Here is a 26,779-nt window from a genome sequence, read left to right as displayed (position 1 = left end):
CACAGAGGAAAGAGCAGAAAACCTTTTTTTAATAAAAGCCATAATCCCTGGCCAGAGTGGTCCCTCTCATCCCTCCCCCGGGCTAGTTTTACATGTCTGGGGTGGGACCCAGCGCTCATACAGTATCAGAACATGGAACACAACCTGCCCCAGCCTGAGCACAACACACTCACGGGGCTGCCTGTGGTCCTGCTGATTCCTCCACCTGCTAGCACAGACAATTTAGAGAATAAAAGGTTTTCTTGAGCCTTTCATCAGTGCTTACCCCAGTAGTGTCTCTGTACACCCTGCATAGGCTGGGAGCTCCTTTCAAACCCTCGGCATGTAGGTGGCTGGATGAGAAGCAATTTCCCCAGAGGAATGAGTGAAGCCACGTATTTCAGGTTGAATCTCACGCCTGCCTGTCTCCCACCCACACAGCCACACGGCTGTAATTTCTCTCACACACACATTTATCTGCTCAGCCGAGCCTGGACATCACCTGGGGATTGATCTGACGGAGCGACACGACCTGCACCCACAATGAGGGAATGTGGCAGGAATGCAGACCTTGTTCAGCTATTTGTGTGGTAAGAGAAAGGGCTGAGGCAGCAGGACAGCCTGGACCAGCCCTGGGCTGGGCTGCTTCTGCAGTCAGATATTTAGGATGGGGGCAGATCACGCATCCCAATCCCAGATATCCAACTTCTGATACCAGAACTGCAGGTGCAGACATCATGTGGCAGCTGGAGCTCAGCATGGAGCTGGATTTTCATGGAAACCTGATGGGTTTCCCCCAGTGCTGTTTCAAAATGAATGCAATCTCCAAGGCCACCAATCACAGAATCGCAGAATGGTTTGGGCTGGGAGGAACCTTAAAGCTCATCTCATTCCACAGGCAGGGACATCCCACTAGACCAGGTCTTCGCACTGAAAGAGATTTAGATGGGATATTGGGAAGAAATTCTTCCCTGGGAGAGTGGTGAGGGACAGGAATAGGTTGTCCAGAGAAGCTGTGGCTGCCCCATCTTTGGAAGTGTTCAAGGCCAGGTTGGACGGGGCTTGGAGCAACCAGGGCTAGTGGAAGGTGTCCCTGCTCATGGCAGGGGAGTGGAACCAGATGACCTTGAAAGGTCCCTCCCAACCCAAATCATTCCATGATTCTATGATTCAGTGGTCAGTACTTGTTCAGTCCATAAAGTACCATGGCTACAGTAACCCAGAAAAAGAATACAAACCCCTTTAAACAGCATAATTGACTCCCTGGGAATTACAGCAGTGGAAGCCTCAGTCCTCGAGGTTTCAGAGGGCTGGGAAGGAGAAAACTTTCCACGAGTGAAGACCTTTTCAGAGTGAAGACCTTTTCAAAGTGAAGCAAACATGGCTGAGTACTACCTGTGTGCTGTTCTCATCCCCCTGAGCATGGATGGTGTAGGAACGAGCCCCATTCTTCAAGGTCTCGGTGGCAACGCGCACTTCCACCCCCGGGAGAGGGGTGCCCACGGAACCTACAGAGGGAAACAAGGTGGGAACAGTGGACAGCCTCTGGGAAATCACAAAATCAAGGATGCGAAAGAGCAGCTGCTCGTCTATCAATGGCATCTGCAGACTGTGCTGGCACTAAAGAACTTCCTAGCAGGGGGTTACCCTTCAGGAAGGCTTCGATCACATCGTGTGTCTGCATGCAAATGTCACGACGCTGCAATATGCTGTTGTTCGCTGAGCAGGCAGTGCTGGAAATGCCTCGGAAAACAAATGTGTCTCCAGCCCTGAACAGTCTCTCTTGGCCAGTCTTTGAAGACTTCAGCACAGCTTCGTAGCTCAGTAATGAAGCTGTTTCTTTTTTTTTTTTTTTTTTAAAAAAGCACCATGAAACCTACACAAAGCTGTGAAAAGAAAGAGCACAGTGATTACTCCGCTGGCTCCTCTACAGTCTGAACCTGACAGGGGAGGCAAAGGCTTAACAGTGCGAGAATTGCAAGGGATTATCTCAGTTTTAGGAGACATCAATACACTGTATAGAAAACATCACAGGAGAAAAGCAGGGATCAAAACCACACCATTCTTCCACAGGTTTCAATTTTCAAAGCCAGGGAAGCTGACACAGTGTCAGCTATTGAGCTCCAAGATGGTCCTGTGACCAACCTGTAGCATTCCCACCCCCTGGTTTAGTGCTTGCTCTTCCTGGGGAGCACCTCAAAGCTCAGCAGAAAGGGCAGCTTTGTTCCTGTGACCTGTCTGATGGGCTCAGCAGCAACCAGGAGCTGTGGGCATCTGCTGGCTCAGCAGGGCTCGCTCGGCATCTCAGCGGCACAAGATGGCTCTTGTGGTAAAATGAGGCCTGTGACCTTCATCCCCTGTGAGCAGGGAGAGGGACAACAGCTCAGAGAAACCTCTGGCTCATGAGGACTGGAAAATTCGAGAAGGACTTTTCACAAGGGCACAGAGTGACAGGAAAAGGGGGGATGGCCTTAAGCTGAAGGAGGGCAGGGTTAGATGGGATAGTGGGAAGAAATTCTACCCTGTCAGGGTGGTGAGGCCCTGGCACAGGTTGCCTAGAGAAGTTGTGGTTGTCCCATCCCTGCAATTTTTCAAGGGTTGGATGAGACTTGGAGCAACCTGGTCTAGTGGAAGGTGTCCTTGCCCATGGCAGGGGGTGGTACTGGATGGTGGTACCTAAACCATTCCGGGATTCTATGGTTCTAGAACTGGTAAGAGTGCTTTTTATTTGAAGAGATGATCAATCTTTCTCCCTGAAGATGATCAATTTTTCTCCAGTTGGTGCTTTCCAAGTCTGCCAGGATCAGCTTCACCTGGAGAAGTCCCTACAGCAGGGTGTGCAGGACCTGGAACTCAGTGCTGTCTTCCCCTTGTCACCTCTATTTCAGGCATTTGGGTTCAAGTGACACTTTCCTTATCCTGGTCTCATTCTCCTCTTCAAGCCCTGGAGATCTGCAATCCGTGACATCATGATTCTGTTTGCTACACTGGTCAGTTGCCATGGAAATAGATATGTCGTCGTAGCCCAGATTTATGGCATCCCTGCAGGATGAGCCAAGAGCAGATGGGCTATGAGGGAGTGAGATTTTATTGCAGCAAAACTACCCGAACAATTAGCAAATCTGGCAAGAAATAAACAGAAAGAGACGTGGTAGCTCTGTGATCCGTGTCTGCTCTGCTCGGAACTGCCTCCGGCATCCAGGTCAGCCAACACACAGCCAGGTCCTTCCTTCTCTCACCACCAGCATTGCGTGGGCTGCTCCCATCTCCTGGCCAGACACTGCCAAAAGCCTGAGACAGAGGGTTGCAGCAGGGTGAAGAGGGAGCCATGAGCCAGAAGTGCCCTGAGGTGCCACATTGAGGTATTTATGGAATCAGAGAATCACAGAATATTTGAGTTGGAAGGGGCCTACAAGGATCATCAAGTCCAACTCCTGGCTCTGCACAGGCCAGCCCCAAAAATCACACCATATGTATTTGAAACCTGCTACGAGAAACTCCAAGAGACCTCAAAGCAGACAACAAGTCATGGAAAACACGATCAGTGTTGCATGGAAGCTTGTTGAATCCGCCTTCTAGACTTCTATGGGAACGGTTTCTCCAGGATGAAAAATGCCTTGGGTGAACAGAGTGCTACCTGCTCACAAAACGTGGCACCTGACAGTGGGCAGACACTACAAAGTCTGTCCTGGAAAGCTCATGGAGGGAGCATAAACCAGAGAAGGAATTGCCATGGGCTCTCACAGACTTGGAATTTTTCAAATCAAGATCAGCTGGATGCCTTCCTTGGAAGATCCTTCTTCCCAGGATGAAAGGTGCTGACCTCAGCATGGAAATGTCATGGAGTGATTCATAGGTAGCAGGACTCAAGGATTAGTGCCCACTTCTAGTCTCAGTCTTTGAGAAGGAAACATCAAAGCTCAGCACAGTGTTGGCAAATCTAAGCCATGGAGAAGTGACGTGTTACCCACACAGTGTTTTCAGATCACAGTTACAAATACAGCTCCACCAATTTGTTTCCTACTTGGCTAAAGCAAAAATCTACATGTAAAACAAGTCCCTGGTGGAGAGCTGCTTCCTTATATTGGGTCTGGAAAAGGTTTTCTGGTATTTAGGAAAAATGACAAACTCGGAATTCAACATCTGTAAAGGCTGAAAAGCTCATATCATTGATTAGAACTACACAAACCTGACAGTACTAATAAAATTCATGTAAAAACAATGACTAGAGCTTCCCAGGCCCATCCACCACATCAAAATACACACTATGCCAACTCCAACAGGTCAAGAGAAGGTTGAGCCCATTCCCAAAGGAACAGCATTGGATGTCCTGGCTTCAGCGTGACCACAATCGGGGGTGATCAGCAGGGTGTCAACACTTAGCACTGGCTTCCTTTTGTCCCTAGACATAATCCTGAATGGAAACTGGGGAGAAATCCCTGCTCCTTCCCCTCTTGCTCCCTCCAGCTCTCTCCAATTTGCAGGTTCCTGACTGTTAGGAGCTGCTGGCACCATGCCCGCGGTGTCGGCGCAGGTGGTACTAGCCGGGCTCCGGGCAGGAAGGAGTGACACTATTATTCTTTCACCGGTTCTCCTCTGTTTAAAAAAGTTGTCAGCTCTTCCCAGATAAATTTAATTGGCCCCGTGGTCTGTGTCCTTCGGTATCTGGGTACCTCGGTGCTGTTATGTGCCACGGTGTCCTGGGAGAATTGAAACAGGCCAACGATAAGGCACTCAACGATCTCACTGTCAACAATACACGGAGTCCCCGCTGTAGGAGCTATTAGCTGCCTCTGATCTAAACCTCCAATTAAAGTGGTGATTAGGCCCAGTGAGGCATTCTCCGGCCATGAATTATTCATCTCCCTTCACAGTAACAGCACCAGGGGGGATTAGAATGAGAGCTGGTGAAAACAGAGGCATTTTAAGCAGGGTTTTAACCATATACAAGCAAACATTTATCTTTCAAATCTTTCGTCTTTGTTTCTTCTGAAAATTAAAGCCCCCACATTCTCCTTCATGCCCCTTCAGACCTGTGCTGTGGGTGAAGTGCCATGCTGCTAGTGACACCAGTGGGGACATCAGCAGGATGAGCAGGGTTTGAGGACTTGATCCTTCCCCAGACACACCAAGCAGGTGGAAGCGGGCAAGGGCAGCGCCAGGATCTCTGCTCAGAGGCTCAAGAATCATAGAATGGTTTGGGTTGGGAGAGACCTTAAAGATCATCTAATTCCACTCCCTGCCATGGGCAGGGACACCTTCCACTACACCAGGTTGCTTCAAGCCCTGTCCAACCTGGCTTTGGACACTTCCAGGGATGGGGCAGCCACAGCTTCTCTGGGCAACCTGTGCCAGGGCCTCACCACCCTGACAGGGAAGAAATTTTTCCCAATATCTAATCTAAACCTACTCTCAGTTTGAAGCCATTTCTCCTCGTCCTGTCATTCCAGCCCCTTGTAAATAGTCTCTGTCCATGTTCCTTGTATGTTCCCTTCAGGCACTGGAAGGCCACAATTAGGTCATGCCAAAGCTTCTGTTCTCCAGGCTGAACAATCCCAATTCTCTTAGCCTTTCCTCATAGGAGAGGTGCACCATCCCTCTAATTATCTCGGTGGCCTCCTCTGGACCCTCTCCAACAGGTCAAAGCAGCAGAGAAGGGCATGTGCTGCTTCCACTCCAGGAGAAATCCTCTGACAAATGTCCCCTGTTCCCAGCCTATCATCACATTTGACTTGGATGCTCTGTGCTACATGGTGACCTCCCAGCCCAGCCTCTAACAGGGCACTAGATCAAAAGCTTTTTCACAGCTCCAGTAAATTATGCCTCAGCTTCACCCATCTGCTTCCCAGCTGACACTGCCTGAAATAAATTAATCAAGCCTATTCAATTATAGCCTCCTCTCTGTATGGTCTCTCGCTGATCCACACCTTCATGAGATGCTTCTCTTTCCTCTCGGGGCCACAGGAGCCCCTGCATGGGGCTGGAGTGACAGTCCCCAGACCCTCTGCTCTGGCTGCCTGAGAGGATTTAACCCCAGGTCCTCTGCAGACCCCAATATCCTCAGGAATGATGTCTCAGGAACACAGCCACCCAGCTCTGGGGCAGGAGCTGCCTGTCTGGGTGCCAACTTCTGTCTTGCCAGTCTTATTTCCCATCTTTTTTAGTCTCCTGGGAAATTTCTAGAGCCTCCACTCATTTCCCCTCCTGAAGATCAATAAAAAGCAAATATAACCAGGCCACAGGGAGACTGGAATGATCTCTGCACCGCCACCCTGCAGTGCGGGGCTCACAGTCCAAGCTAATGCAGGTGGGAATTTTGTTTCCCTGCCTGCTTCCCTTCCTGCCTGCAGGGATGGGGCTTCTGGAGGGAGAGAAAACTGCCTGAGATGGAGTGGGGGAATGTGAATTACTCTGCAAAAGTAAAATAGAGTTTGTATTTCAAGCTGTTCTTAGGTTGAGGAGTCAGTGAGGGGGAGTTGCGGCTTCCCCTTTCCCTGTGTGAATCCTGCGAGGTCCAGTTTCTGCATCCCATGGGATTGAGGTGCTGTGGGAAGCTGTGACACCCAGGACAGCCCCCCACGTCCCCCAAAAGGCTGCATATGGTGCCATGTCTGTACAGACAGTGTGTGGGGAGGCAGGTGGCACGGGGTGGGTGCTCAGCACACAGATGGCCATGCTCCAACCAGGGGAGGGTGGGGGCATTTTATATTTGTAATGTTCAGATCAATTTATTTCTAGGTTACATGAAGTACAGATATCAAGAGGAGTCACAAAGTGTAGCTAAGAGAAGGGGGGGAGGACAAGGAGAGAACAGGACCAGAGAGTACACTGAAGTGTGACAATTCTAATTCCTTAAGAGGCAAGAAACAGGCTCTAAAATAAGAGTGAGCAGACATCCTATTTTAAGTGTTCAGCACTGATGGGTTGGACAAGCACTGCTGTGTGGAGAATCCTGTGTGACACCACACAGAAATACAGCTCCACGGAGTGGGAGCTGAAGAAACAGTCCCAGTGCTTCAATTCACTATGATTTTGGAAATAATAAAGCATCAATATGGACTCTGCCAACCTGGCTGCCCAGGCCAGTGGGCACCACTGTGAGCTCTGCACACACAGCTTTGATCCCAAGGAACAACCAGCCACTTCCCACACATACATGTCCTGGCTTCCCAAGGCCAATTCCCCCATGAGCATCCTTGTAGCCTGCTCCTCACTCATGTATATACTCTGTGCAGAGAAAACCCACGACCACTTCCCAGCACACACCTCCAAACAGTGAGTGGGCACCCTCTGGAGACTCCTACCTGGGACACGGACTCCATGCAAAGGGTTAGAAAGCGCCATCCCAATCTCAGTCATCCCATACCTCTCCAGCAAGGTGTGCCCAGTGATGCTCTTCCACTTCTCCAGGACAGGCACGGGCAGAGCTGCTGAGCCTGACACCATTAACCTGCACAGAGAAAGACCAGGTAAGAGAGTATCCAAGATTTCCTTTGCTTCAGGGAATTTGCAGCCTAACAGGGTCACATAAAGTCTGCTCCTATGTAAAACCTTAAGACAGAAACCCCAAAAGCCTTTTAACTGGTATCAAAGATGTTCCTCACATGTTCTGTCTGATATGGGGTTTAAGCTAAGACAGGACAGTCTCCTAAAACAGGTCCTGGAATACAAACTTGGGCTGTAGGACAAAGTCCTCAGCCATGTGTTACACAGGGTGACACAGATAACGAGCCCCTTCTGGCTTTACCATGCAAGAGTGGCTCATAATTAAATAATGTCACCCTTGTTCCTGTCAAAGAGACACTAAGGCACAACAACCAGCACTGAAAGAGCTGGTGCTAAAAGGAAAACCTGGAGGATCCATGGTAGGGACACCCAGGCAGCAGCAGCCCCTGCCCACAGGGGCATTGCTCTCCCACCTGATGTTCTCCTGGCAAAAGGCCCGCACGAAATCCTGGACTTGTGGCTGGGAGAAATGCTTGTCGTAATATTCCATCAGCTTGGCATAGATGGTGGGCACTGCCATGAAGACACTGATACGGGGAGCTTCGGAGCTCAGCAGCCTCTTCCAAACCTAGAAAGGAAGGGAACCTACATGGATAAAAATGCACCTGTGTTATCTAAGACTTCTGGGAAGTACAAACAGCTGGAAGCCTGTTGTGTGCACCTCATCCATATCCAGAACAAGTTCCCAACCTTCATCATGCCTTTATTGCCCAAAGCACAATGTTCATCTCTTATCTCACCAGTGGATCACCTACCCATTGTCACACTCACAAGATGATGGAAATGGCATTTTTAGTGCTGTCACATTACAGCCAAGAATTTGCTCTTGAAGCTTGTGGCAGAACCAGTTAATTCCCTTATCATGCACAGTTCTCCAAAGGCTACACAAAGCCATCAGCTTTCCAAAGCATGGGAGCTCTTCTTTGGAAAGACACTAAGCCACGTTTGAAGAACACAATAAACAGGTAGGAGTCCAGAGACTCAAACTTCTGAGGGAGAAAAACTTTGAAGACAGATAGCAGAGTCTGGAAGAGGAAGACCACACACTGTAACTGGGAGTGAGACTCCATGAAAATAGTCATCTGCTGCTGAGTGGGTGCAGAGAGACATGTCCTCAGCGAGTTCAGAGAAGCCACCAGAATCCACAGGTAAACCAGTGGCAGCAGGAGAAAGCAGCTGGCCAGGAGGGCCAATACACTAACGAAACTCTTCCTGAGAGGAACAGTCATAGAATCAGTAAGGTTGGAAAAGACCTCTTAGATCAAGTCCAACTGTTAACCCAGCATCACCATGTTCACCACTAAACCAGGTCCCTATGGGACAGCTATTTTTCAGCTGCAACTCCTGCTAACCTGTGGGAACTATTAATGGGGGCAAATTCCACCATCCAGCTCTGCTGGGATGTGGATGAAGACCCTCTCTGGGATGAGCAGCCCCTGGGAGCAGTTAATAAGGCGCAGGAGCCACAAATACCACACTTGGGCCCACTCCTTCCACACCTTGCCACTCATCCCCCTAGGCGAGCTCTTCCCAAGACAGGAGCGATCCAAAGCCATCAATAAATCAGAGGCCCCGCTGACGGCCGCCTCCTTCCCCTCGCTCCGGTCCCTGCCCCACTGGTGACAAATGTATTTCCTAACAGCTCCTGACAGGGCGCTGCCTCCGCTCCTGCCCGCGCACGCTCAGGTGCACATGGGCGCCTGCGAGAACCCCGGCAAGGCAGGGATTGATTGAAGGTGAACCACAGATTCTCCTTCATGCTGTCACTCTGCCCCTTCCCCTCCATCCTGCTCGCTCAGGCTCCATTTCATTACTTTCTACTTGGCTGCACTGGCACCGCCTCCCCCCACGTCTTGCACTCCACTGCTCCAGAACAATCAGCTCCTAAAAAAACCTCACCACCACCATGGTCTTATTCTTAGTAGAGCAGGACACATTCACAAAGGCGCTGTCCCATCCAACAGGAGAGAGTTCATGCTGCCTCTCAGCCCAGAGGTGCGATGGGGAGAGAGGAATGCATAAGGTGGAAATCCCCTGGATGCCTTGGGAGGTGGGACACGAGCACTGCAAGATCCCCTGGACATCAAGGAAGGCAGAGTTGGAATGTGACTTCCTGGACTGATGGGTGATACGTTCAGAGAGGGGATATTTCACTCCCTGCAGAAACCCCACCTACCAGCATGATCCCCAAAACCCAAGCTGGAATATGCAAAATTGCATTTAGAAGGATCTAATCCCTATCATACGCCTCCCATCCTCTTTTTCTCTTCAGCCTCCCAATATTTTTCCCATTCAAGGCAGCAGAATGGAGAAGGGTTGCAATCTCCAAAGCCAGGGCTGAATGGACCTGCTCTCCTCAGCCTGGTGTTCCCAAGAGCCATTGCTGTGGGTAGGGAGAGACATGTCATGGCAAGCAGGGATCAGGACTGTGTTGAAGGGATCGAAGGGAGACAGATGCTCAGGATTGTTCAATCCTTGCTGGGTGATTTTTTTTGTCTTCCCAAGTCCTGAGCAGCTGTGGAGAACACAGGGAGATTTCCAGTCTGGCCATGCAGCAGAGTTATTTTTATATGATTTTGGATTTGAAAAAAACCAACACTATCACTCTAAACAGAGCAAGTCTCTCTTGCACCCCAGAATTCCCTGTCCCGCTGTGCCTGCTGAACTCCTACTCTAGACAAAACCCTTCTCCTGCCACTCCAGCCACAGGAGCAGCTTTTTCCATGTCAGTCTGACCTGCCCCAGCAACAGCCCCTTCCTGAGGATAAGCAGCTGCCTTTGGATTTGTGCCACCAGCTGCTGGGGTGATCTGCTGACAGCCAAACTCCCCACCTGCTCTGCTCCCGCTCAGCCAAATCTGGATCCTTCCCATGCGTTTAACAGGACTAAGCCCCGAGCTGTGGTACAAAGCTGGCAGCTCTAAACACTCCACAGAGCCCGAGTTGGCCAGAGGGCTCGTCACTGCCCAGCCAGCTGGAACAGCTATTCCTGGGTTATAACTTTAACTTCACGCTCTGAGAGAAGAATCTGGGAAAGCCTCTTTACCTGGGACTAATCAATCAATTCCGGGGCTTGGACAGGCTTGTAGCAAGAGGCCACTTTGTCCTTCCAACACCCAGCATCCTCCGACAGCATCAGGTTTGGAGCAGCACAATCCATCTCCCCCTCTGTTCTCCCACGTGTCACTGACACCACATCAATTCCCTGTGCACAGGATATTGGCAGCCCATCATTCTGTTTTATTTTGCTCACCTGACACCTCGGGCCTCCAAATGCTTTTAAAAGTCCTGGATTCAGGAGGCAAACGTGGCACCTCATGCCAGGGCTGCTGGGTTCTGCACCAAGGGAAGCAGCAGCCTTCCAATGGAATATGCTCAGGATAAAGATTCCTTTTAAGATAACCAAGGGCTAGAAACAAAAAGTTTCTCACTGCAAGAAGCAAGAGTGGGAACAGCTTCCCATCAGGAATAACAGCAGCGAATGCTTACAGGCCAGGACTGCTTGTGCCAGCAGAGAAATGGGAGACCTAATGTTCCCAAGAGCCTTCCTGTCAGCATAACATTCCTGATTTTCCCCCCTTCCTACTGCTCAAAGGCATATCATGGTCTGGCCAGTGGGATTTTGCCATCACTACATGGAAAAAAAAGGAGAAAATGACAGCAGTGGGTACAAACCAGCCACAGCGAGACACAGCTGGAATATTTTTCCCACATATTTTTCCCAGCATGCAGATGGTGAATGAGGGTGAAGGAACATACAAGCTGCTCCAAGGGATGGTCATTCCACAGAGCAACCTTCTTAACCAGCCCCCAGACCCGCTAAGATCATCTGAAGGAAGAGATGTGAGTACAGAGGAGAAAAGGCAATCATTATTTCCTTTTACAGAGGGAGACATGCAAAGACATGAGCTAGGAAGAAACAACAAACTCACCAACACCTGGGTATCTTCTCATGCAAAAAGAGAAGAGAAGATGGAAAAATCATTTGCATCCTAAATCATGTAAGATTTTCCCTGATACAAGATTCCCAAAATCAGAAGAACTGTGAGCTGAAAAGGAAGCAAATACCAGCATGGATTTTTCCATCAGCCCACAAATGGATAATGTGCTGTTGCCTCTATTGACAGACACAACAGCTCCTCTCTCCTATAAAATTATTGTACCATTTTCAGTTGTTATTGAATTTTTCTCAACCTTTTCAAAAGTAACAATCCCCCTAATGCAAGGTTAACTCATCCCTTTACTTCCCTTTTGCTCAGGGAGATGGATCTGTGTTTTGCATTGACTACTGCCATGTGGGAAGCACCAGCAAGGAAAAGGGCTGACCGTGTTTTCCAGAGTGTCTGTGAGAGCAACAGGCACAACAAGGCTGTAGCCAAAGCAGCTGCTCATTTGGGGAGACCCTGTGCCAAACATCGAGGGTGGGAAGCTCCTGTAACTCAACAGCAGCAGCAAAGGGACGGCAGGACCACGCTCACATATTCGACAGCAATTTATCCCCAAAAAGCACACTGGCATGACATGAGATGAGAGAGCACCAAGGGGAGCTCTGCTCACTCCCAAGGACTGAGCAGCCGACACTTCACGAGCAATATGCAGAAAGAGAGAAACACTCTTCTCTTCAAAGGGAAATTGGGCCCTCGGTGGCTTTGTCTCATGTTTGTTATAACCCCAAACTGTTCACGCTCTGCGTGACTCTGGTTTTAATCATTTATTCATCAGCGCAGTTTGATGGCCCCTCTGCATTCCAGGCTGAAGCTTTTAAACCCTTCCTATGCTGGAGGCATACAGAAAGGAGCAAGTGCTTTCCCTGGGACCTGGAAATATAAGTAAATATGACAGGCTCTGGTTCCATTTTTTGTATTTCCCCACACACATCAAAAGCCATTACTTAGGAACAGATGCTGAGGACAGACGGCAGATCTGGGGAGATGGGAAGAAAACCTCTAACTTTTTAAAGCCAGGTCTGTGAGAAGTGATCAAACATAAGCCATTCACTAGTGACCTGCTCCTCCCTCCACCAACTCCTCTTTGAGTCTGAAATAAAATTACTCCTCTGAAGCCTCCCATTAATGGATGAAAAGACTTCCAGCCTTTCTCCAGCTGAAATTGGATTGGAGCCACGATCCCCAGCACATTTGGTTATTGGAGCTCAGACGCCTGTGCTTGGATTTGCTTTTCTTTTAAAAATAAACTAAAAGAGCTGCCCAGAGTGATGTTTGCAGAAGTGACAGATCCAGGGGAGAGGCTCAGTGTGGTACACGCTTCTCCTTCCCAGAGGCAACCACGGCTGCCAAGCCCTGGATCTCCCCATGCAGCCCAGCCAAGGTACAAAGAATCAGCCCAGCCTGGTTCACACAGATAACAGCAGAGCCAAGGACAAAGTCTGCTCCCAGAGGTAGCACAGGCTCTCCTGGCCTTTGGGAAGTCAGGGCTGTGACCACATACGATGCAGCAGCAACCCTGGAGCGACACCTCACACACAACCTCAACGAGTGCTGGTTCTGCAGCTCCCTCCCACCACCGGGAAAAGGTGCCACAGGTGACAGTACACCCACAGCACGTCAGGGCAAGCTTGTCCCAAATCACACACCACCTTTGGGCACTCAGCAGTCCTAGTTCCCTAGAAAGAAGGGTCTAAATGAGACGATTTTGATGGCTTTGCATGCGACATTGTAAAACAGGATATGGTTTTTAGAGGGTTTGATCCTCAGGGGCACCTTAAGTCACACACGCAGTGAGGCTGGCACCAAAACAGCAGCTCTTTGCAACTGTAGGGCAGTAAATCTGCATCTTGGCATATTTATCATGGAAGGGTTTGCAGGGCACAGCCAGGGCTGTCACTGCACAGGCAGAACATCACAGCTTGAAACCTGCCCAGCAGAGCTGAGTGGGCAGCACACGCCACAACTGGGTCACTGGAGTGGAGATTTCCATAAGCTTCTCCCATCACTCATCAGAGCAAGCTTTTTCTTTCAGGTTTTTGAATACTTTTATTTCCCATTCGGCACAAAAGACTGGAAGACCTCCTGGAATCTGATCTTGTGTTTATCAATGCAAAGCTGACAGGGAGCCTTTTACTATTAGAACATCTTTCCCTTAAGGCGAGAGCAGGGATGGTCCAAGGCAAAGATAAGCTGTTCCTGTTGTTCAAACTCAAAATGGATCCTCTTCGGCCAAAAGCCTCAGCAGAGGATCCTGCAAAGCAGACACTGACCTCATGACTTGCTTCAAAATGCTCTGTAGGGTACCTGGCACAGCCAGGTCCTGGTCTGGAAGGGGGATGTCAACATGTGACTGTCACAGCAAGAGCAGCTGCATGGAGGGCACACGGCTTCTCCTCACTCCATCTCTCCAGACTCACTGACATTTCCATGGAGCTACAGTCACCACACAGGGAGTGCTCAGCCTCAGCAGCCTGAACTGCTGCAGGAAGGGAGTCCCTGGAAATGGATGCTCTAGTGAGTGCTTGGTGCAAGCCCAGAAGCCTCCAAAAAGCACTTGGTCACAGGCTTTCTCTGTTGCCCAGTAGGAGAAGGTTCACTTTGCAGTTCTCCCTTAATGGAAGCATTAATCTCTTGTCCTCTGGCCACCAGACTGCACAAAATCTGCATAAAAATACCATCTTTTAAATGTCTCCTCCTGCACAAGCAAAAAGCTGGCACCTGGGATAGGGTCAGCAGCAGCTGAGGAATGCAAACAGGAACAGCACAGCTGGAGAAGTAAACTCAGCTTGGAAGCAGGTTATGGTGGGAGGATTGTGTAGGGATGCTGAGGCTGCAGCTTGCTCTGGCTCCAGAGGAGGTTTCTGCCCTCCCAGTTCTCACCCTTGAAAAACACTAAAATAATTATATCACAGCCAGCTGTGCCCCACACAGCTGCTGGGAGGAACACACTGCCAGGCTCACTGCTGTTCTCCTGCCTGCTCCATGCCCACAGCAGTGCTGAAAACTCTCCCTCTCAACCATCCCTGCCATTTCCAAGCCCAGAAGCACAGACAGGCACAGTGGATGCTGCTCCCACGGCCCCCAGGCAGAGAAGGGCTCCCTGTGAAGACACTCCACCCCACGGAGTACAAGCACCAGAGGACTTTGCATGTCACGTACAAGTCGACTAATTCTGGAAAGTAAGGGTCCATTTATAAACCCTTTATTAATAAATGATTAATAGATGCAGCCATATTTTTTAATAACTTGCAATAAAAAGATGCTACAAAAAGCTTAAGCAAGACAGTCTTAACAGATGGTGCTATAAAGTGAATTATAACATGTACAGTAGCTGATGTAGAGTAATGGATGTCCTCATTTAATAAAAAGAATCTGATTTTATGCAGCAACTTTCACGCTTGAGGCACCTCAGTACAATTTAACAAGTCCTCATGGCCTCAGCAGTAGCTTGTGTGCAGCCACAGACATCAGATGCTGCTTTAGTGAGGGAGAGGATGTTGGTCAGGACACTGGGGCTACTCCACAGTCCTGATTTTTCACCTTTCCTTGGCCAGCTCCCAAAAACAGACGGAAAGGTCTGAAACCTGCCACCTCCTAACACTGCACCACAGGAAACGACAAGCAAGCCTTGGTCTGGGGCTGGAACTGTCTTCTCAGGAAAAAAAAAAAAAAAAAAGAGCATTATTCCCACCACCAAACCCAGACTGCCATCTGCATCCACGACTATGAGGCATGCCGCAAATTATGTAATTTAATAAACACTGTAATAATAAAGTATTTATTTTGTATAATGAAGTGTTAGTGATTAGAAACCAAACACACATCGGGCGTGCTGCTGCGGTTTCTCTTGAACCTTTGCCAGTATCACTCAAGGCTAAATATGTCTGCAGCAGGTTGAGAGTAAGTTCCTTGCCTTGTTTTGATCAGCCTGTCAAGTGTTTTAGCTGCCAGTCGAGTTTCTTTATATCACACTATAATTGGCTGCTTTCTCAAGGTGCAGCGAAGGAAAAAAAGCACACGGCAAAACTTAGGCTCCTTTGGCAAAATCCTCCACTGCTGCTTTGCTGAAAGCTGATTTCAGTAGCAAAGGGCATTTTGTAAACAGCTGGTGAAAATAGAGTGGAACTGAAAGGCAGCTTGCATTAAACTCCACAAGAAAGCCTTATTTACCCTCCTGTGCTCGCTTTGTAGTGTCGATCAAACCACTTGCAGCTCCCAGGGGAGGCCCTCGGAAAAAGAAAGGGAATACAAAAAATAGAAAAGCAAATGACGTCCTTCAGAGCCCCAGTGCACCTGAGAGGCCGCAGAACAGCACCCCAACCTCCCTGCCCAAGTTCAAGCTCCAGGGTCAAGCAGCCGCCTCCGGCACTGTCCCCGCATGCCCTTGGACATGCCTGGGGAGAGCTTGGATCAGGGAAGGCAGAAGGGGAGTCCCGCTCCCCCATCCTGAACCCATCCCTCAACGTCAGCTCATTGATTTGCAGAGCAGAGAAAAACACCAGGGGACGAGGGACCATCAATCACCGGTGGCACAGGACGTGGAGCAACGCGCCCTCCAGAGGCTTTGGTTCCAGGATCCCAGCACTGGCTCTGCCTCCCAGCACTGGCCACGCTCCCAGCTCCAGCACACCCCTGCCGCACCCCGAGCTTTTGGGGTCACACCCTCAGGTCAGGGGAGGACAATTTGGCAGCATCCATCAAGGAGAGAGCACTGGTTACAGCTGCCAGGGGACCTTCCTGCTGCCTTCTACTGCAGCATCCTACCAATTTACTCTTGAAATTCGAGTGCAGAGCTGCCCCTCTGGGATTCTGGAGCTGTTCCACCCCAAAGGATCAGTGTTTAGGTGTCAGAGCCATCTTGACACAAGGAAGGAAGTGCCCATTTTCTGTGGTTGCTTCTCTGAGAAGCAGAAATAAGCACTGAAGAACTTCCCCGGTCCTGCCATCATTCAGATCGGAGCCAGGGCTCACCCTCACGTGGCAGCAGCACTGCCAGAGGCTTCCAGGTGTATCCCACAATTGTGCACTTTGTCCTTCCAGTGTGACAAGTGTATGGACAAACACAAACAGGTAGAAAAGCCTGTTTAGTTACACAGTACAGGCTTGACAGGCTCCTTTCACTTTCCCACGGAATTCTGCAGTGACACCACACATCTCCCTTCTGCTACGAGGAGGCAGCAGCACCTGAAAACCCAATTATCTCTTAACAGTGACACTGCAGACACCATCCACGACACTGGGAGATGTGGATGAATGGTGCTGGACCCCAGGAGCTGGGAACTGTAGAACCTTTTCCATCGTCCTGCTGCTTGCCCTGTTTCTAGTCCCTTTTCATCCTCTCTTTACATCGTTTACCTGCCACTGCTGCACAGAACAAAGGAGAAGCAGAACACTGGGAGTGGTGTTTCCTGGCTCAGCTACAAAACAACATTATAAATGCATCATTCAGGTAAGGTTTCCCTCCTGCCACCTTTCCTAAAAGCTGCAAGAAGGTCTGGATTTGCAGACTCTCTCTCATATCACTGAGTCCAAACCAACAGCTCTCTTAACACTTGTTTCTCCACAGAGGAAGAGCAATGTTTCCATGCAAGTGAGGAGAACCAGTATTTCTCTTACCTGAGCTGCAAGAAACTCTAAAGGCTGTGTTCTGCCATGTAATGTCATACAAAACACTGTGGATACAGGATTGGAAGGGAAAAATTTGGAATGGGCTGCCCAGGGAATCACCATCCCTGAAGGTGTTCAAGAAACAACTGAATATGGCATTCAGTGCTCTGGTCTAGTTGACAAGGTGGTGATTGCTCACAGATTGGACTCGATCTTGGAGATCTTTTCCAACCTGAATGATTCTGTGATTCTGTGAAATGCAAGGTATCAAAAAAGCCAACGAGCAGTACAGCTACAAGCAGCACCCAAGAGAAAAATCCAGCATTTCCACCTTTCCTGGCACTAAAAAAATTAAGAACCCACTAAGAGCATTTGCACCCAGAGTTAGGGTCCGTGGAAGGGCCCACCAGCAGTTAGAGACCCCCAGCCCCACAAGGAGGAGCAATGTTAAGTACGTCACGCTTAAACAAGCTGCAGCCTCTGGAATAGCATTTACCCCGGACTGAGGGCTGTGAACCACACACAGCCAGTGGCTAAAGAGCCTGGAATTCTTAAAGAACTTATTTCCAGAGTTGCTCTAATTACAATGCATGGGGTCCTGCTGCTGAATTTCAAAGGCAAGGCTCAATCCCTCCAGGCTCACCATCTGTGCGCTGAATTCCGGGAACATGATGCACGTCGCTCCCACCCACAGAGGACACAGGAGCTTATTGATCACCCCGTGGACATGATGCAAAGGCAGCACGTGCAGAATGACATCCTCCTTCTTCCACTCCCATTTTTCAACCAGCCCTGTGGTCTGCAGAACAAAACAAACAACACAGTGTTAGGGCAGGAGGAAGGATTCTCCTGAGGTATCCAAACCCCAAATCCCTGGGCATGGCTGCCGGCAGGAATCCCAGACCTGCCTGGGCACAGAAGCTTTCCTTTAGGATCAGCACGAGCAAAATTCCTGCCACAACAGCAGAACAGAAGAGGAACACCTTTTGCATCTTTATATATCAGCAAAGCCCTTCCTTGTTGCTGAGAAATAGTCAACAGTGATTTTAAGCAGGGCCTACAAAAATATCAGCCTGCTGCTACACAGGCAGACTTAGCAGCAATAGTAATCAAAAAACTAATTTTCCCAGAATTCTGTTGACTGTTTGGACACTGATGACACCAGGCTTTTAGCATCTGTAAGGGATAAACAGTAGGACCAGAAAATCACTGATAAACAGAAAGTAGGTTTCATGTTAGTAAAAAATGTTGATGTAACAAGCTTCCAAAAAACTCTGCTCTAAAGAGATAATTATCTGAAGGGATAATTATCAGGTTTTGGGGTGACCATGACCTTCAGAGCCCAGTGCTGGCAACTGGAAAACTTATTTCCAGCCACCCAAAAATAAAAAAGCATTTGAATAGTGGAATTTGGTCATGTCCCTCACAATCCTCTTCCACAGTGCAGGGAGCAGCTTTAAGGCTTTCTGCAGGACAGCACAAAGGATGGGAACTGCTCAGGCCACCCCCAAATGATCAGCATATTTGTAAGGGAAGAGATTCTTTGCCCAATATAGCCAAGCCCTGGCTCTATCCATCAAGGCTTTCATTCCACGCCCGACACTGTGGTATCTGAGCGCCCAGAACAACGTCAGCTCCCAGAGGTATCCCTAAGGCCTGCTGTATTCCCTGCTCTTTTTCCCTAATGGCAGGAGTCTAGCAGTTGCAGGCACTGATAATCAAGTGGTGATGTAGTCAGCAGGCTCATTCAAACTTTTAATTCCTTTTGGCTCTGAGAGCTAATGGATTTTTTGCCTTGGGGATACAGACCTGAATAATGCACAGGCTTCACACAGCACTGGGCTGGGTTAAGATATATTCCAGTCAGGAGAAAAGATTCTTTCCTAGTCACAGCGTAGAAAAGCAAACTGCAAAGAAATCAGGTTTTTTACCACAGGTCTCATCCCTTCTGCTTTCCAGGAAAGTAGGGAGGAGAGTCCACCTGCCCTGGGATGCAGCTGCAGCAACACCACCAGACCAAGGTTTAGAGCCTCAAACGCTGCTGGCTGTTCACTTTCCAAGTGCTGAGGATTTCTGAGTTACAGCCTCACAGCTCCCTGCAGGAATATGATAGCGGGAAGGTGTGTTTGCAACTCCAAAATCCAAGGCTTTGGAGGAGGAGCAGCACTCACCACAGCCTGCACGTTCTCATGGGTGCTGAGGACACCCTTGGGCCGCCCCGTTGTCCCGCTGGTGTAGATGATCATGGCTCCTCTGTCTTTCCACGAGGAGCAGGCTGTCAAGGGACCCTCTTCCACAGCTGTATGGCCTGTGGATCCATCACTACGGGACTTGGGAAGCGGTAGCATCGGGATTCCCAGTTTCTCAGCAATAGGGGCTATTTTCCCCACGTATTCCTCAGCTGCGATAACCAGAGCGCTCTGGGAATCCTGGATCACGTACTCCAGCTCTGGCACGGGGTGCTTCCTGTACAGGGGCACCGCTATGCCCCCGCTCATCCACGAGGCCCACTGGGCCACCACGTACGAGGCATCATTGGGACACAAAAATGAGATCCTCTCTTCCTTCAAGTCCCTGCTGGAGCACTCCAGAACTCTACAGATCTCCCGGGATAAGTGCAGGCTCTGGCCGAGCAGGTCTCTGTATGTGTGCTCCCTGTTTTGGTCAATGATGGCAATTTTGTCACCGAAAGCCAAAGCCCTGGTGAAGACAGGGGTGACGTCACTGCTGCAGGTGGCCCAGGTTGTTTGCAGATCCCTGTGGGGACAGGCAGTCCTCTTCCACCCCCATCTGGAGCAGGACAGGTCCCGGACACGGCTCCAGAGGGGCCGGCTCAGCCGAGGGAAGAGCAGGGAGAGCAACATCCTGCCAGCACTACTTGTTTTGGAGTGATTCTGCAGAAGGCAATTACAGGAGCAGATAAGTATGTGCAGAGATTACCCAGGGGGTTATTCCCACCAAGGAGAAGTGGCAGCCTTCATTTGAATAACATCCACTGTATTATTGATGTCCCCACTTCAGGCTGTCATATCCCTGGCACGCTGGGCAGTGCCTGGATGAAACAGGAGCCTGAGACCCTTCCCTGCACAGCCTCCACACCCCTAAAAACCAGCTAACTTAAATTATGACCTAGTTTTCATAGAATCGTGGAATGGTTTGGGAGGGATCTTAAAGCACACCCAGTCCCACTCCTGCCACGGGCAGGGACACCTTCCACTAGACCAGGTTGCTCCAAGCCCTGTCCAACCTGGCCTTGAACACTCCCAGGGATGGGGCAGCCACAGCTTCTCTGGGAAACCTGTGCCAGGGCCTCACTACCCTCACGGGGAAGAATTTTTTCCTAATATTTTTCTGAGGTATCCCCTCAGTCTCTTCCAACCCCAACCATTCCATGATTCCATGAAGAATCCTAACTCCCTCTGCACAGCCTAGAGCTCTGTCTGGGAACTCAGCAGGAAGCAGCACCCTCTCCATAGAGCCCTCAGCAATGGGGAGCAGAGAGAAGAGAACAGGGTTGTGGCAGGAGAGAGAGGGATTTACTGCACAGAATCCAATTACCACCAAAATATCCCCAGAGAGATTCCATGACAAGAGGAAATAGCCAAAGGATGACAAGTCCTCACTCTCTGAGAGTGTCCGTGACACTTCCTTGGCACCAGCAATCACAACTTGATTTCCTACAATTTTTTTGATAAATGCCTATTAGTGGAGCAGCTCAGCTCAAACAGCCTCCCAGCTCAGCTCCCCACTGTGGGGAGGAGCTGAAACAAAAGGGATCTAGGCTGGCAGCTCCCCAGGGAATTGCTGAGCAGGGCTTTACCCAGCTCAAGTGTTTGTTTTTCCGTAACCCCGCAGTCTCTCCCCTCCACCTTCGGAGCATTTCTCCACCCAGACACCGGCTCTGCTCATATTTTCTTTTGCATATTGACCTCAATTTCTGCTTCTGCAAAACAAACTTGTGATTTACTGCGGAAACATCTGGGGGAGCAGAGAGGCTTCAAACCCAGAGTGGGGTGACTGTGTGAACCCCTGACATTTGCCACCAGGGTGGAAAAAAACAAAGCAGGTCATGACCAAATTCGTGTGACATCTTTCCATTGCTCTGCAGAGACTAAAAGATAAAGAGCCAACGCATTTCGTAACTTAAACCAAACCCGGGACATTAACTGGAAGCAGTGGTTTCCCAGGATCCTGCTCTCAGCATTCTCCCTATTCCCTGTATGGCTCCAGAGCAGGTGTTTGTTGTTCCCTCACAACAGCTCCTTCCAAAAAAATCCCATTATCCCATTCCCATGAGTCTAGATTTAATGGAGCAATAAACAGCAGCACCTTCAGCCAGGCCTGGGCATTACGGACTTCAGAGAACTGGGCTTGTCTGCGTGTGCAGACTTACAGACACTCAGGGGGAAGTAAATCCAGGGGCTGTTTTCCTTCCCCTCCCATTCCTCAGGGATAACTGGGACTACAAAGTCTGGCACAGCACACCTGGAAACAAAGTTTGTTACCAGGGCCCATGGGAAGATCATGGCAGCACAGAGATGGGGCTCTGCTGCTTTGGAAAAGAAGGTTCAAACCCCCCTGGAAGGGAAGGTCCAAGAAGGGAGGGTCTGTCACCCCCAAGAAAGGGCAGGGTCCAACCCCTCCCCCTGGGAAGGGAAGGGTCCAAACCCATCCTCCTATGACTGAGGAATTTAAAGCAGCGAAGGACACCCACCAGCTCCCAGCACAACCAAACCAGTGCAAAATGGAAGCTGACCCAGTGCAGACCCATTCCTGTCCACTCTGTGCCAACCCCCTCTGCACCTTCTGAACATAAAGGGCATAAATTGCATTCCCTGAAGTAAAATGATCCATGGAGTTACTCTGAGCTATTCCAAACTGAGTTATAATAGGAAATAATCATCATTCCAGCTCTGATCATGGCTTGGTGATGTAACTATCACTGAAAGTCCAATCTGTAGGATTCCATCCTTTCCTCATTTATAGACATAAATACAAAGCAACTCCTGGCTTTTTCTACAACAGAGGAGATTAAAAAAATACTTTATTCTTGGAAAATAATAAAATAACTTAGAGAAAGAGATATGAGAAAGGTATCAAATAATGATTGAGATGCTGATTATTCTCCCCTTCTCACAACAAAAAAATAGAGAAATATTTAATCCTAGAAAGGTTTGTGTTGGAAAGGACCTTACAGCCCACCCAGTCCCACCCCCTGCCATGGGCAGGGGCACCTTCCACTAGACCAGATTGCTCCAAGCCCCTTCCAACCTAGCCTTGAACACTTCCAGGGATGGGGCATCCAGGGAATACCTTGTGCCAGAGCCTCACCGCCCTCACGGGAAGGAGGGGTCCAATTCTTTTCGGATCCCAGACCGGATTCCTCCCCCCCCCCGCCCCCTCCAGCTCTTTGCCCTCACCCTACTCACGGCACGCCCCAGAGCAGAAGCAGCAGGAAAACCCCTCGTCCCACGATTTCCGAAGTCCCGCGGGCACGGACCGGCCTCGCTGCGGCCCCGCCACAGTCCCCGCAGCCTGCGGGACCCCCTTGGGGCCGCCCCGGCCCCGCCGCCTCCCGCGGGCCTCACCTGCCGCCGGGGGACCGCTCCGCTGGGGGACCACTCCGCCCGCGGACGGCTCCGGGCGAACGCAGCGCAGCGGTCCGAACGTTCCGCGCACGAACGTTCCGCCACCGCACCAACCCGCATCTGATTTATGGGGCCCCAAACCGCTCACGGGGGGCGGGGCTGGGGGCGCCGCGGAGCCGACGGTCACTGCAGCAACTTGGAGCGTCCTCATGGTGTTCTCTCATGTCATGGCGGGTGTTCATGGTATCATGGAGCTGTAGCTCTGCCTGGGGGTGCTGGGGCCACGTGCCCAGTCCATGGGACTTGGGGATTTTGGCACGGATGAGGGATCGCCTGGACTCATGGGACCTCCACGGTGTGGAGAGAAGTCCCTGGGGTGCACGACATCTTGGAGACACACAGACACCCGTGGGACACACAGACATCCCATGGACACATGGACGTCCCTGGGACACAGAGACATCTTGGGGACACACAGACATCCTGGATACACACAGACACCCTGGGGATGCACGGACATCCCAGAGATGCTCAGAGGTTGCCGGGTGGCACACAGTGTGTCCCCTGCCAGCCCTGCTCCTCGGTGGAGCCATGTTTTTCCGGCTGTGCGCAGTGTTCCGTGAAGCGGCACAGCCGGGGTGACCCCCCACCCACCTCCCCAGGTGTGTTTCCACCAGGGCCAGCGGCCACAGCCCGCGAGACACAGCGGGTGGGAGCGGAAACAGGGCCGGGAACCTGGCCTAGGGCAGAGCCCAGCCTAGGGCAAAGCCTGGCCTAGGGCAGAGCCCAGGCCTGGCGGGGGCGTGCAGCCAACAAGCATGTTCTGGCTGAGCTCCCAGAGCCCCATTGCAAGGAGTGCCATTGCACAGCACCCCATTTCACAGCACTCCATAGCACAAATCTCCATTGCACAGCTCCCTCCTCATTGCACGTCTCCTCTCTTACCCAGCTCCCCGTTGCACATCTCTCCATCTCCTGGCTCCCTCCCTGTGGCACAGCCTTTCCCCATTATACAGCACTGTCTCCCTTGCACAGCACCCCATTGCCCGGCTGTCACACAGCTCCTGTTACACAGCTCCCCAAAGGATGTGTTCCACAGCTCCCTCCCCGTTTCATGTCTCTCCATCACACCACTCCCTCCCCATGGCACACTCCCTCTCCATCGCATGGCTCTCCACTGCAGAGCTCCCTCCCCATTGCATGGCTGCAGCACAGCTCCTTCCCTGTTGCACACTTCCCCATCACACAGCTCTCCTCCCCATTTCTTCCCCATTTTGTGCCTCCCCAATGCACGGCTCCCTTCCCATTGCACACTCCCTCCCTGTTGCACAACTCTTATACACCTCCCCATCACTCAGCTCTCTCCCCATTTCACAGCTCCCCATTGCACAACTGTTGCACAGCCTTCCCATTGCACACTCCCTCCCTGTTCCACATCTCCCTATTGCACAGGTCTCTCCTGTTCACGCTTCCCCATCACACAGCTCCCTCCCCCTTTCCTCCCCACTGCACAGCTCCTCGTGTCATGTCTCCCCATTGCACAGCTCCCTCTCCATTTCAAGTGTCCCCATTTCATAGTCCCACAGTGCACAGCTCCCTTCCCACTGCACGACTCAGCATTGCACAGCTCCCTCCCTGTTGCACAGCCCCCTCCCCTTCGCACATTTCCCCATCATGCATCTCCCTCCCCATTTCCTCCCCATCACAGGGCTCCCTCTCCGTTGCACAGCTCTTGCACGACTCCCCATTGAACACTCCCTTCCCATTTCACACCTCTCTCTCACATGGCTCCCTCCCCATTTCACATCTTCCCATTTCACAATTCCCCATTGCACACTCCCTTCCCGTTCCCCATTCCAAGCCTCCCCATTGCACAGTTCCCTCCCCACTGCACACTCCCTTCCCATTTTATACTCCCTTCCCATTTTACACTCCCTTCCCATTTTACACCCCCTCCCTATTTCCTGGCCCCCTGTCACACACCTGTCCCTGGCAGCTCTGGGCTGGCCCCCAGTGCCAGCAGGTGACACCTCCCTGCAGAAGGTTCAGGATAGCTGTGCCCACCTGCTGGCCTGCACCTGTGCCCACCCTGACCCTGCCACTGCCCAGCCCGGCCCTGTCACCACCACCCCAGCCCTGCCAGTGCCACTGTCATTCTCCACATCACACTTGCCATCTGTCACTGGCCTTCCCCGGGCCCCGCAGGCCACAGGGATTAACGCCCCCCTCGCTGGGGGATGTGTGCCCACAGGGGGGTCTCTGACGCCAGCAGGGTGTCACCACCCCCGTGGTGGTTCCGGGGCTGGTAGGGAGAGGGTGCACGGGGTGGGGACAGGTTTGGGACATCCTGTGTCAGGTAGGATGCTCCTCTGTGCCTCTTCAGCGTGTTCAGAGACCCCCCGACCGGGGGGGGGGGTGTGTTCAGGGCCGTCCCCCCCGACCGTGGCAGGCGGCAGGGCCAGCTGGCCGTGCACACCAGATGTCCACCCCGACCCACCCTCTGCTGCTCCGGCCCCCAGCACCTGGTGCCCACCGGCCATCTGGAGGCAGCCACATCCCCGGAGACGATGCTCAGCCGCGGCCACGAGCAGCAGCCGGCCACTGCCATCCATTCTGGGGCCGCACGCTGCTCCCCGAGGCCGGGAGGAGGGAGCTGGTCCCCTGGGAGGGGTCAGTCCAGATGTGCCATCACAGCTGGGAGCGGAACACCCGATGTCGTGGAGCAGCCGGACACCAGAAAACCAAGGCCGGGGCACACCACAGCCTTGCTCACCCATGGCCCCCCTGCCCCGGCTCGTGGGGCTCTCGCGATGGTCCCCAGAGCACTGGGATGTCCCTAAAATGCCACCGCGGTTTGTCCCCTCCCTCCCTCCCAGCCGGGTGTGAGTCCCGCAGCCCGCACGGGAGGGAGGGTTTTCCGCCTTCTCCGCCACCCCACCCTCCCCCCGCCGCCTTACTCAGCTCGGTGATTAATTATGGATCCAGCAGAAAGCTTTTATTGCGTTCGAGTTTACTTGTGGCACATCCGTATTTATTAGAAAAAAAAAAAAAAGGAAAGTAATTACTGGGTGGTGTAAACACCGCAAACACCGCTGGGTTCCAGGGAGCTCAGTGCTCAGGAAGAGCACCATGGCTGCCAGAGGCTCCATCCCGATGGGATGGCGTGGGATGGCATGGCATGGCATGGTATGGCATGGCATGGCATGGGGGAACTCAAAGCTGCCACACAGTGCTGCTTCAGGTGAGGATGGAGCACAGCGAGGTGGGAGCCCATCCATCCCCACTGGGACACCCCAAGACCATGGGAATTGTGTCCCTATCCCCATCCTGCCCCAGTCCAAGGAGGGACAGAGCTGGAGCACATGCCAGGATCCCTGATTGCTGCCCAGGAGGGTGTTGTAAACAAGGGGGAGTGAAATGTTTGATCTCCATTCATCTGCTGGAGCCTAATCCCCCACCCTCGTGCCTCATCACTTCCCAGTCTCCCTAATCTGCTCCCCGCCAGCCAGTGGAAGGTCAGTGCGGGGTGTCCCCCACCACACGCCCTGCGGCACCGGCACAACCAGGAGGCTGACAGGGCTGGTAGGGCCATAAGGTGGGAGAAACCAGATTAAGTGTCCCCATTTGGGGGTTTAATCCCCGTGCTGCTGCTGCTGTGATGGGAAGGCACAAGACAGGGACAAGATCTCCCTCTTTTCCTTGTTCTCCTCTGTATTTCAGAGGTCCCCCCATGCCTGGATCCCACCCGACGTGAGCATCCATTGTCAGAACCACTACCCACACTGGAGTGACAGGGCACAGGTTTGTCCCCAGGGGCTGTGGGGGACACGATTGCCATCGGGACTCCCTGGGGACAGGAGCAGCTCGGAGCTGCTCGGCGTGAAGTGGAGCCATAAGTGGTTCCTGTGTCACGTGCTGAGGATAAGTGCAAAATGGCCCTATTATGATAATTGCACAGAATTATGATTGATGGAGATTAACTGCTTATTTGAGGAAATGGTAGGCGCACGTGTGACACGGGCAGGCTGGGGCACAGCCACCGGGGCATGGGGACACAGGGACATGGGCAGAGTGGCATACCAGGATATTCTGGGGATCTTCATACGGTACAGTCACCACCATCCTCAGAGCTGCCATGTCCCCAGCTCTTGAG

At 51.5% G+C, this 26,779-nt stretch overlaps 1 protein-coding gene across 2 annotated transcripts in view; it reads right to left on the bottom strand.

Annotated features, from left to right (window-relative positions):
* ACSF3 (acyl-CoA synthetase family member 3) overlaps positions 1 to 22,681 on the bottom strand; it is a 56,529-nt gene extending 33,848 nt beyond the window's left edge. Inside the window, exons 1-6 of one of the 2 annotated variants that reach the window (XM_032701053.1) lie at positions 22,627 to 22,681; positions 19,210 to 19,932; positions 17,682 to 17,837; positions 7,899 to 8,053; positions 7,284 to 7,429; positions 1,375 to 1,487 (exon numbers count right to left, since the gene is read on the bottom strand). In XM_032701053.1, the coding sequence (XP_032556944.1) occupies positions 1,375 to 1,487; positions 7,284 to 7,429; positions 7,899 to 8,053; positions 17,682 to 17,837; positions 19,210 to 19,902 (1,263 nt within the window). In that variant the 5' untranslated portion in view covers positions 19,903 to 19,932; positions 22,627 to 22,681. Of the gene's footprint in view, positions 1 to 1,374; positions 1,488 to 7,283; positions 7,430 to 7,898; positions 8,054 to 17,681; positions 17,838 to 19,209; positions 19,933 to 22,467; positions 22,549 to 22,626 lie in introns of those variants that run through there. The other variant, XM_032701052.1, reaches the window with a different exon arrangement.
* Positions 22,682 to 26,779: the final 4,098 nt, after the last annotated feature.

This window comes from Chiroxiphia lanceolata, chromosome 13 (genome assembly GCF_009829145.1).
Source record: "Chiroxiphia lanceolata isolate bChiLan1 chromosome 13, bChiLan1.pri, whole genome shotgun sequence".
NCBI classification, from domain to species: Eukaryota; Metazoa; Chordata; class Aves; order Passeriformes; family Pipridae; genus Chiroxiphia; species Chiroxiphia lanceolata.
This window is presented reverse-complemented; position numbering and strand designations above follow the sequence as displayed.